We start from the raw sequence: 12,303 nt of genomic DNA, 5'->3' as shown, positions 1-12,303 counted from the left end.
TAAAATTTACAATCCATATAAAAATCAGTTTTGCTTGTAATGGTTAAAAGATCACACACAGGTTTAGAGGGAAAGGAGGAGAGGAGGCAGAATGTATAAGCTGATGTGTGTGTTTGGATAATGCAGACAAAGGTCAACAGATTAAAAAACAGATTATTTTTGGAAAATAATCCACTTTTTGTGTTTGTTTGTTTGTTTGGTTTTTTTTAGAAAAAAAGGAAATATTTCAAATAATCAAACTGGCATTTAAAGGGTTAAAATCTTGAAAATAATTGAATGATTGGTGGTTTTGAGCAGGTCTGAAGTTGTTAAAGAAATTTAAAAAAGGTAGAAAAAATATTGATGTATGGTGATTCCATGGCAATTTTTCTGTATGTGTACATTTTTGCCTCGAAGTTGTAAAGAGGGTAGTAAATTTGAGGAGAGATACAATATCTAATGATATTGATGATAATGACAGTCATGTCAATCAGACATTAGAAACTGAAATTAAGCAATGAAGGGACAATATCAGGCTTATCAGAGATTAGACTATCAAAGTCAGTTCAGTACACTGTTACAGTCTCATCTGTAATGCTAGAGAACTTTGCAATGAAAGGTTAAATTGACTGGTTATCCCAAAAGTTAAAGTTTATGTCAGAATCATAAATTTTGTGTCAGTCTTAATGCTGTAAATAAAAAGCTTCATACTGTACTATATTTACACACTGTTCATGTAAAAAATTCATCTCAAACTTAGGCAAAAGCCCCCAAAACATCCTACTGACTCAATCATATGGCTCACTCTGAATCTTCTTTGTGTAATCTGTTTTTAAAGGCACTTTGGGTCTGGGTGCAGTACATACTCATTTGATACTAAGCCAGTACAATAATCAATCTTTTGGTGGGTTTGTTTATGTCCATTTAAGTTTGCTTTCTAATAGCTCTAAACTGTGTTATGTCCTTCCTTCTTCAATGTAATGAAATCTATATGATCATCAGGGATTTTAATGTTTATTTATGCCTGTCACAGGAGCAACTGGTAAAGCAAGGAATGAAAGCAGACCAAGGGGCTTCTCTGGTGGAGTCAACTGCTGCTAAGTGTAGCACTGTTAAATATGATGTGGAGCTTGCGGAAGAATACATTGCCAGACAGGTATTTTCGATAGTCTTGCTATGTTTGACCTGCATTGCACATAGAAATTGTTATGAAAACAAGACATAACTGTCTCTTCTGGATAACTCTTTTTTTTTTTTTTTTTTTTTGCAGATATCAACCTTCTCATGTGTAGACCCGAATGTCATTCTTCCACTTCATCAGTTACCCTCTTTACAAGCCATCTTTACGCTGGATGCAGTCATCTCTAAAGTGCAGGTTTCCCTAGATGAACTTTTGTCCAAGGTTGCTATAGAGGCAGAGCCTCACAAGTCATCGGAGATTACTAAGAACCTGCTGCCTGCCACCCTGCAGCTCACTGATGTGTACACAGCCTTTACACGGTGAGAAAGAATCACAAATCTGAACATATACTAGTGCTGGGTGTCAACTAGTATCAGTACCGCCAATGGTGTAATTTCTGTCACAAAATAGATTTTTTTAACATTGTCATCACTGATTTAAATGCATGCATTGTATTGTTTGAGTCATACTGATGCACCGATTGTTCCGACTACCAGCTATGGTAGTAAGTAAATAAATGGTGTATAACAGCATGATATGACAGACAACAGCTCTGAGGCCTGTACGATGAAGCTGGATTTTCTCTTATCCAGATAACTTCAGGATTAACCCTGGATTTTCTGTAAGACGAAGCTGGCTCACTTTTTACAGGGAAAAATCACCGTGGTAACTTATGCTGAACGGCTAACCTGCTCCGGAGCAGGTTATGTACTGGATAAGAGATCAGTGAGAATAAAAGCACCGCCTCCTGACCAATCAGTTCTCTTGGAAAATGGCCTGCCCATTCTTAGAAGATCCTGGTTGGTGCACGGAAGAAGAGAAGAGCGCTTGGGAGAGAAAGAATATTTAGGGATAGATGATAGATAAATTCAGGTGATTTCATCCATACAACAGAGACATTGTCAAGAAATAAAGCCTTGTCACTCACTGCTTTGACATATGTTTTTATATTAGATCTTCACTTGTTCCCAAGTCCTTTGTCCTCCACTTAGGTAGCATCTGAAATAATGGGGTTAATAATAATGGTCATGCTGAAATTTTCATCCGTCATTGTTTTTTTTTCCGGAATAGGCTCGATTTTATGCGAAATTTCGCATCAGTCCAAGCTATTTAAATGGGTGAGTGATGATTCAAAACAGTGTCCACTGCTTCTTCCTCGCTTGCTCACCCTCACCAGACCCCTCCTCCTTCTCTCTCACCCTGAAACCTCACTTTAAACACCAAAGTTTGCTCAATTATTATGTGGATATAAACCATGGAAATATAGCTGATAGATGGATGATAGGTGATTCAGATCAGCGCCTGTTGCTTTCTCTCTCGCTCACTTACCCCCATCCAACTCCTCCCTCTCTCCCACTCCCGAAACCTCACTTAAAACACTGTAGTTTGTATGTGTGTCATGTGGATATCAGCTATAGAAATATAACAGATAAAGGCATAGGCTACATTTGTAGCCTACTCAGAGACTGAATTAAAAAGTTGCCCTCCATCTCTCCAACTTGTCTCAGCGCTACGACGCATGAATGGGTGCTGAATGAAGCTCTCTTTCAGGATGGATCCAGCAGGATTTTAAAGGAGTGACAGAGACGCAGGCTCGCAGTACAAAACTATTTACCACCTTTTACGAATTTTTGCAGTGAAGGCAAATAAAGAACGTATCAGACCCAGTGTGCAAGGGCCGAGTGTGTGACGTTTTTCTCAGATTAATAAAAAAAAAAAATAACGCATCCGAAAATCATGGACCCAGTGTGTAAAGACCTTCACTGCAGAAACATGGATTAATGAAATGCAAAACTACTCGTGCCGTTGTGGTGAGGAATTAATATTAGAACACAAAATTCGCTGAGGAAGCTCTGCCCCAAACATCTGTGCCGTAATAAAGTCAAACTGAGTGATCAGAGTGCTGTCCGTTTATATTGTCAGATGAATTAATATTGTATAATCTGACAAATTTACGCATTAACAGAGTCGGCAGTTTTCTGCCAGCATTCCTCCCTGGCGTTTGCTGCGGCGACAGTGTTGCTTCTGGCTTGGATGATTGATTTAGATTACTCATATTTTAAGAATGATTGTACGCTGCTCTGCAGGGTTTCTCCATGTTTGCGATTGGTCAGATGCTGCAAACACCACCCCTTTTATGTGAGCGCGCACTGATCCAGCTTGGAAAACCCTGGCTGCAATTAGCGAGTTGATAGCCAGCTTCGTCGTACAGCTGATCCGGATTGCGAATGTCTTGATAAGTCAGTCCAGCTAACGGAGAGATATCCTGGACTTGCTAATCCAGCTTCATCACACAGGCCTCTGATAGAGCCCCATCGTTAGCAAGTTTCAACCTGGCACTTAAGAGCAGCTAGGAAACCAACCCAACACCACTTGTGTTTATGTAATCAAGGTGCAGACTTGGAGGTAAATGTGTGTTCTTTTCTCCAAGTTTGATGTCTATGAAAACTAAAATATAAAGAGTTTGCTGACTTTGGAGATTTTCACAGCTTTGTGCTGCCATGTATCAACTCGGTGTACCTTGAAACCAGCATTGCAACATTTCATATCACAATGGCTTGAGCAACTGTTTAAATATGTGTTTTAACTAGGGGTGTGATGAGATCCTTATCTGCTTATGAGATGAGATTTGGGCCCACGAAATGAGATTTTACACTGTTTTTTTTGTTGTTGTTGTTTTGTTGTTTTTTTTAATTTTGGAAAAAATATGAGTGAAATATATGTTGTTTATACGGCTGAAAAATCTAAATTGCAAACCAGTCAGGTCTATTCAGAAATGTTTAAACTAACTCCTCTTGTACTGAATAGGCTATCAGTGCTTACACAGTTTGTCTTGTCTAACTCTGAGTCAAACTGTACATTTTAATGCTCTTCAAATCAGACCTTTCATTTTAATAGTCTGCCACGTATTTACTTTACTACACTAAGCACTCATTGCTACAATTATAATAATAAAAGCATTTAGTTTATTTGGAAAGTAATTTAAAAACTATTTACAACAGACTGAAATATAAAGAGCTGCATCAACCAAATCAAACTCTTTCTCTTTAAAAACATCCATATTTAAAACACTCAAAAGAAAAAATTCTGTCAATAACACATTTGTTTTTGCAGTATTTTGGAGAAAGGCTATTTTATCATTTTGTGGTCTTTTTTCTCATATGTGTGTGCATTGGTGAGTGAGTGTGTTTCCCTGCTCTGCCTGTCAGATAACAAACAGGGCTCGTTTAACTGGAGCTATAACTTCAGTTTTTGGAGCTAACAATGGACTCTATGGCGCTCAAGCGGAGTTTGTTTTGCTGAGTTTACCATTGCAGTATGAAGTGGCCTGTTGCACTACTCATTTTAAGCTTCTGATTAATTATACACATTATGCACAGCCAACAGCTGATGGATGTGTGACTGACAGACCATGAGACGAGAAGGAGACATGACGAAGCAGCGACTGAATCAAAGTTAAAAAGTCACACACACCGGCACTATGAGCAGGTCTGCGCGCATATACGAACTCGCGGAGACTGCACAGGTTTCCAGCAGCAGCATTTCATCATTTCACACCATTATGATGAACTTATTATGCATTGGGGGATCATGTGCGACCCCGAGTAGCGCACACAGAGGAGGGGATGGGGATGTAGCGGTGCTTTGAATGGAACAGCTCCATTACTTCATTAGCTGGCAAACCATCAATTTTTTAGGTCTCCAGGGCATCTTTGGGATCTTATATAACTTTCAGTTAGGTATTGTTTTTTGTCAGGAAAGCTGCTGCTCCTGGTGTCTAGGCAATTTTGATCTCGAGAGGTGATTTTCACCTCAACGAGACATCTCGTCATGTTTTGATCTCGTGAGATCTTGTCAGCCTCCTAGTTTTAACTGATGACACTTGTTTTCTGTCCTCAATAATTCAAAGTAGTGGGTTGAGTCTTAAATTGATGTTAAAGAGGCAGCTGTAAACACCATAGCTCTGTGCACTTTGGTACCTCTGCTTAAGCTAAGTTAAATGTATAATACACATGCTATTTCCAACAAAGTCTTCACAATAAAGTTCTGTAATTGTTATTTTGATCAGTCTTTTTATTGTGAATACCCATATAAGAAAATTTGTTGTATTTGAGTATCAAACCTAATTCAAGTTTAATCTTAAGTATATTTAGCTGTTATACTGACTCATCCACAAATATAAACCTTGTGGAGAAGTAAAGGCTCAAGCTGTAACTAATTAATGCTTAGAGTCTGAACAGATTATTAACCAAATCTCCTGTGACCAGGTCTTACCTTCTGATGAACATCCCAGAAGAAGGAGAAAACAAGCTCACAGATGCCAAGCTCCAAGGTTATGCTGCAGTTCTGTCCATTGGTTCCACTCGCTGCAAGGCCAACATGCTAGGTATGCCAAAGGATTATGGAAGACAAAATATTTCACCTTAACATTGTTCATGTTCTCCTACCATTTTAACCTGAACTGTTTCAAATGAACCTTTACAGGGCATAGCATTATGCAGAACTTACCATCAGCTGTACAGACAACATGTGAGACTTGGAACAGCATCCACACCAATGAATTCCCAAACATTGGCTCATGGGTATGTGAATTAAGGTGTTACTGGTGGCCTGGGGTTTAGTCCTTTAGTCCTGTTCTGTATGCTCTTAAAATAGATTACGCAATTGTTGATTTTTTTTGTTTTTGAAACACAATTATATAGCCCTTTTTGAAATTCTATTTTAATATCAGTTGTACTTGATAACTATGGCTCTTTCTTGAAGTGTTTACAAATAATACCAAGCGAAAAGCTTAAGTTCTGCCTAGATAACCCATTCCCTCTGAGCAATTTGGTTAGAATCATGCCGTGGTGCCTACAATCATGAGACTGGTCCCTTTTTTTTTTCCTCCTTTCAGCGAAATGCATTTGCCAATGATACCATTCCATCGGAGAGCTACATCAGTGCAATCCAAGCAGCTCACCTTGGCACATTGAGCTGTCAGTCCTTATCACTGGCCTCTTCCCTTAAACACGTCTTACTCTCTTTGGTCCGGCTTACTGGTGACCTTATTGTGTAAGTACTTTTCATGTACTAAGTAAAAACTAGAATTGCCAGAGTTGTTATGAAAGTGGATTTAATGGAAGTGCATTTTTGCCTCCTTAGCACAGAGGAGCTGAACCCCTCACAGGTTGTGCGCACTTTGTTGCCGCTTCTCCTGGAGAGCAGCACAGAGAGTGTGGCAGAGATCAGCAGCACCTCACTGGAGCGCATTCTTGGTCCATCAGAGTCAGATGCCTTTCTAGCTCGCATCTATGAGCGTCTGGTTACTGGGTGTTACAACATTATTGCCAACCACTCAGACCCAAACAGGTATTACAAGTGTGACCTAAAAATCTATAAACACTACACAGCTTTAACATTGAATGTAATCATGATGCAGAAAATGAATATTTGTACTTCTGAACCACACTAAGACAGCTGTCTCTTGTTTATTCAGCTTTTAACCTGATTGTCCGTACTATGTACAGTGCTTAAAAAATTTATTAGACCACCTGTCATGAAAACAAGAAAACGTAAACATTTTAGAAATCTTTCAAAAACTTGTTTAAAACTAAAAATGTTATTATTATTTATTTGGCAAATAACAAACTGAAGCAACTAAATAGTCCTTTTTCACACATAACAAAAAAAACGTAATATTATGTATGGCCTCCTTTGGCCTTGATAACAGCTAGCATTCTTGCTGGCATTGTTTTTATGTACATTTCCACAGTCTCTTTTGTTATTGAGTTCCAAATAGTTTCTAGCTGTTCTCACAGACTTGCTTTGGATTAAACTTTAGTGCCATCAATCTTTGAATCAACTGAATCCCAAATTTGTTCAATAGGATTCAAATCTAGACTTTGACTTGGCCAGTCCATCAGTTCCAGTACTCCAGATTCCTTTTTCTTGGTCAAATACTCTCTGCACAGCTTTGAAGTATGCTTGGGGTCATTGTCTTGTTGGTATATAAACCCACGACCAATCAGATTCAGTCCAGAAGGGATTCCGTGATGCACTCAGATGTTGTGGTAGACGTTCTTGTCCATGATACGGTCCATTTTCACTCATTTGCCCACACCGTATCCACAAATGGAACCCCATACCATAATGGAATCTCCACCTTTTTTCACTGTGGGTGCAATGCATCTGGCATCAAAACGTTCTCCAGCTTTTCTGCAGACAGAAACACAAAAATGCTGACCCAGGAGTTCAAACTTGGACTCGTCCGTCCAGAGTACCTTCTTCCAGTCATCAACAGTCCAGTGTTTGTGCTCCCTGGCAAATCTGAGGCATTTCTGGATCTTTGCAGGCCTCAATAATGGCTTCTTAGCAGCTATTCTTCCCTTTAAGCCTTGTTCCGTCAGTCACCTGCTTATGGTCATTCTGGAGACTTTCTCAGACTTATCTAAAAGCATTCATCTCTGCTTGAAGATCAGCAGTGGTCTTCCTTCTGTCTCTAGTACTTAAAATCTTGAGATGTCTGACATCTGCTTCAGTTAACTTTGGTTTCCTGCCTCTTCCTTGGTGCATTTTGTAAGTACCAGTCTCGGCAATTGACTCCAAAGCATCCTTGACCACGCTGTGAGAACACATTATATCTTTCCCTATTTGTCTCAGAGACCAACCAGCATCATGAAGTGCTTTAATGCGGACTCTTTCATTTTCAGTGAGCTCTCCACGTTTTACCATTTTGAACAGGAATGAGGAATTTCAAACTGAATTCACCTTTTTATACCCAAATTTGAGCCGGCTCACTGGGCTTCTCTGAGAAGTCAGAAATGAATCAAGCATAACATTCAACCACTAAAACTAATTTTTCTGTTCAGGAATGCAATAACTATAATTTGACATATTAATCAAGAAATAATAATGTGCTTTACTATTTTTTCAGTTTTTTGTAAATCAGTACATTTGAAAATTCATGGATACATTTATAGTTATTTTGTAGTATTTAAAATATTAATTCGGTTAAAGAGCTTCTACATATTGGTGTATTAACCATTGCAGAAACATAAAAGATGATTTTGGTAATTACCAATGCTGTTAATTTAGGGCAGCTGTGGCATAAACCTTACTTTGGGTGGTGGTCTAATAAATGTGTTAGCACTGCACTGTATGTTTACCCACCTGAATACAGACTAAATAGTATTGCATACTAATTTACCTTCTGTTCACAGCAACATTTGATCTGTGTTTTGTTGTAGTGGTTTGGATGAGTCTGTTCTTGAAGAATGCCTCCAATATCTTGAGAAGCAGCTTGAGAGCAGCCAAGTCCGCAAGGCCATGGAAGAGTTCTTCTCATTCAGGTATTTATATAACTGAGATCACAGCCTACATTTTTTTATAGTTACATATACCCCACTTATTCACTGCTCTTTTTTAGCGGGGAGCTTGTCCAGATAATGATGGCAACAGCCAACGAAAACCTTTCTGCAAAGTTCTGCAACAGGGTGCTGAAATTCTTCACCAAACTATTCCAGCTCAGTAAGTTAACTGCTTGCATTATTATTTTCTATCAAAATAGTTGATCTGTTGGGTGAGATGACTGCCTCTTACAGATTGGTTTCCAAGCACATGTTATGTTAAAGTTGTACTTGATTGAGTGCGTGAAAAGTGGTCTTGACATTTGTGGAAACATATGGAAAAGTACTTGAGAGAAATGTAAACTGTGCACAGGCTTTGAGTTCTAAAATGTGTGAGACACAGACCCTGCCATTCTGTTGTTTAAAGGTTTAGGGAGGAAATTTCAGACACTGTATGAAAATCAAACTAACTCTTCCTTTGACACATACTGATGGTTCAGAATTATCATCAATTAAAATAGAGGTATTCATGCTGTGCACCAAGTTTTTAACTGATCGTTAATTTAATTGTACTGCATTCATTTCTAGCTGAGAAGAGCCCAAATCCCAGCCTTCTGTGTCTGTGTGGATCTCTGGCCCAGCTTGCCTGTGTGGAGCCTTCTCGCCTACAGTCATGGCTGACGCGCATGACAGCTGCTCCACCAAAGGACTCAGAGCAGCTGGAAGTAGTGCAAGAAAACCGACAACTTCTACAGTTGCTCACCACTCATATTGTGCGTGACAACAGCCAGGTGGGGGAAGGAGTGTGCACTGTACTCCTCAGCACACTCATTCCCATGGCAACAGACATGCTGGCCAGTGGTGATGGAACAGGCTTTCCTGAGCTCATGGTCATCATGGCCACTCTTGCCAGTGCAGGACAGGGGGCTGGCCACCTGCAGCTGCACAGGGCAGCTATTGACTGGCTGACCAGATGGTGAGATATTAGTTCTATGCACATGTTGATTCGTTATTGAACTATATCCAGGAATAGGGCTGAATGATATTAGGAAAAAAGCTTACATTGAAATATTTTTCTTTATGCAATGTATATTGCAATTTAAAAAACATGCAGTGCATTTTTACACTTTTATTTAAATCAAACAACTACAGATGTTTCTTTCTTGGGTCTTAAAGTCATTTTCAGATTTTAAATATCACAAACTGGGTAAGTCCTCTTATCCAATGCATACCCATGAATGAGGAGAAGTTGAGAGAGAAAAGGTAAATTCTACAAACATTTAACAGATTAACTTGTTGCTAGTTATTGTGTTATTTGAACATCATTGATCATTTCCAAATATGTTCAAAGATGCAGTTGAGGACAAAATTATTACCCCCCCTGTGAAATTTTAAGTCTTTTCAAGATTCTCCCCAGTGTTTTTTATAACAGAGTAACGAATTTTCAATGTAATATTTTTGAACATACTAGTTATCTTTTGAAGGCATGCTGTTTTTATTTGCACCCAATAACACAACTTTTTCAGAAAAGGCAAAAATGACCAGGGTCAAAATTATCAGCTCCCTTCAGGAACTGACCTTTTTACTGAGCCGTAGCACAAACCACTGTAGTGCAATATGCTTTAAATTTGCAATGCTCAAAGCTTGTAAAGTCAAGTTAAAACCAAGGGTTATTTCCCAGTTTACACACACTATAAAAGACTCAGAAAGGGTTTGAGCTCTCACTTGAGAAGACACCATGCCATAACCAAAAGGAATCAATTTAGACTTGAAAAAAAGAATTGTTAATGCTCACAAAGCAGGAGAAGGATATACTAAGTTATCACAGTGTTTCCAAGTGTCAAGAACTGGAGTGAGAGGTCTAATCAAGAAATTCAATATGAGACAGTACAGAAGAAGCCTGGCAGAGGTAGGAAGGTTTCAAAGACCCTGGAAAGAACACAAGTGAGAGATATGTCTGAAGACCCCAGAACAACTGTGAAGACACTAGTGAAGGACTTAGCCAAGTCAGGAATTGTAGTCTCTAAGAAGAACATCACTACAGTCCTGCACAGGAATGGACTACGAGGTTACAGACCAAGATAAACGCCCCTTTTGCAGAAGAGACACCTTCAAGCCAGACTGAAATCTACTAAGGACAACATAATACAATACAATACAGTAACTTTATTTATCCCCGCAGGGAAATTCAGTTGTCTGAAGTCTCTCTCATCTGTTTATGGTAGAATCATAAAGTCTAATTCCTGATGGAATGAAAGATTTTCTAAATCTCACTGTCCTGCAGTGCAGGGATAGGAGCCGTCCTCCATCGTTGTTTCGGGAGCTATGAAGTGGATGAGCCATGTTCCTCAGAATGGCCTCCGCCTTTTTCATTGTGCATCTCTCCACCTCATCCTCCAATGAGTTCAGCTTGATTCCGACCACAGAGCCAGCTTTTTTCACCAGTTTGTTCAGACGTGGAGAAGGATTATGAATACTGGAAACATGTCCTTTGATCAGATGAAACTAAACAAGAGCTCTTTGACCATAGAGACATTGCTTATGTTTGGAGAAAGAAGGGAGAGGCGTAATACTCAAAGAACACCATCCCCACAGTGAAACTTGGTGGTGGGAGTATTCTGCTGTGGGGATGCTTCAGTGCATCTGGAACTAGAAACCTTGTCAAGGTGGAAGGAACCATGAAGAAAGAAGGATATATGGAGATATTGAAAGAAAACCTGAAGCAGTCAGCAACAAAGCTGGGTCTGGTTCGTCACTTTTTCTTCCAGCACAACAACCCAAAACATATGTCACTCCTGATGAAGGACTACCGTCAGAAGACCAAAGTGAACGTTACTGAGTGGCCTGAACAAAGCCCTGACTTAAATCCCATTGATAATCTGTTGGGTGAACTGAAGATGAAGGTTTATGCCAAAAGGCCATCATATCTGGATGAGCGTGTGAGATTTGCCAAAGAAGAATGGGCTGGGATTCCTTGGAAGACATGTCAGAGACTTGTTGAAAACTACAACAAATGACTGCAGGGTGTTATCCAGCAAAAAGGATACACTATTGACTATCATTGCTAGGGGAGCTAATAGTTTTGACCGTGGTTGTATTTGTGGAATATTTTAATTTCTGTGTAAAATAATTTGAGCACCGAGTAATTTCGGTGTTAGAGCTTGGTCCGCATTGCCTGAAGTAAGTCGGACTTGTTTCCAGTGCGGGTTGGACTCTGCAAGGGCTGCCCTTTATCACTGGTTATGTTTGTAACTTTCATGGACAGAATTTCTAGGCGCAGCCAGGGGGTTGAGGGAGTCCGGTTTGGTGGCCTCAGGATTAGGTCTCTGCTTTTTGCAGATGATGTGGTTCTGTTGGCTTCATCAGGCCGTGACCTTCAGCTCTCACTGGAATGGTTCGCAACCAAGTGTGAAGCGGCTGGGATGAGAATCAGCACCTCCAAATCTGAGGCCATGGACCTCAATGGGAAAAGAGTGGAATGCCCTCTCCAGTTGGGAATGCAGTGTTTCCCCTAGGTTTATAGCACCAACACACACCCACCCACATTCACACACAGGGTTGGAAATTAACTTTTTGCCTTCCTGCCATATCAGGAGTAACTTTAGGACTGTATCAGACCAATATTAAGTGTAAAGTTTACCTCTGCTGTCAAAAAGGCCTCCCCACATGCAAATGAGTCTGACATCTGAAAGATTTAACTAATAAACAACCAAAACAAATTATTTAGGAGACAGTTTATTTTAACATTTAAAATATTTATTATAGGTTAAATTATGTATTTTGGTAAATGTTCTTTATGATTGATTGTTCTCCACT

At 39.5% G+C, this 12,303-nt stretch overlaps 1 protein-coding gene across 4 annotated transcripts in view; it reads left to right on the top strand.

The window, feature by feature from the left end:
• The window catches only part of ubr4 (ubiquitin protein ligase E3 component n-recognin 4), a 224,472-nt gene that overhangs the window by 85,190 nt on the left and 126,979 nt on the right, over positions 1–12,303 (top strand). For all 4 annotated transcript variants that reach the window (XM_041798818.1, XM_041798817.1, XM_041798816.1 and 1 more), the window contains exons 24-32: positions 1,013–1,135; positions 1,250–1,479; positions 5,428–5,546; positions 5,645–5,742; positions 6,057–6,214; positions 6,305–6,511; positions 8,389–8,490; positions 8,568–8,668; positions 9,076–9,463. In XM_041798818.1, coding sequence (XP_041654752.1) covers positions 1,013–1,135; positions 1,250–1,479; positions 5,428–5,546; positions 5,645–5,742; positions 6,057–6,214; positions 6,305–6,511; positions 8,389–8,490; positions 8,568–8,668; positions 9,076–9,463 — 1,526 coding nt within the window. The remainder of the gene's footprint in view (positions 1–1,012; positions 1,136–1,249; positions 1,480–5,427; positions 5,547–5,644; positions 5,743–6,056; positions 6,215–6,304; positions 6,512–8,388; positions 8,491–8,567; positions 8,669–9,075; positions 9,464–12,303) is intronic.

Source organism: Cheilinus undulatus, linkage group 11, assembly GCF_018320785.1.
Source record: "Cheilinus undulatus linkage group 11, ASM1832078v1, whole genome shotgun sequence".
In the NCBI taxonomy this organism is placed as follows: domain Eukaryota; kingdom Metazoa; phylum Chordata; class Actinopteri; order Labriformes; family Labridae; genus Cheilinus; species Cheilinus undulatus.
The sequence above is the reverse complement of the archived record's forward strand: the minus strand, read 5'-3'. Positions and strand labels throughout refer to the sequence as shown.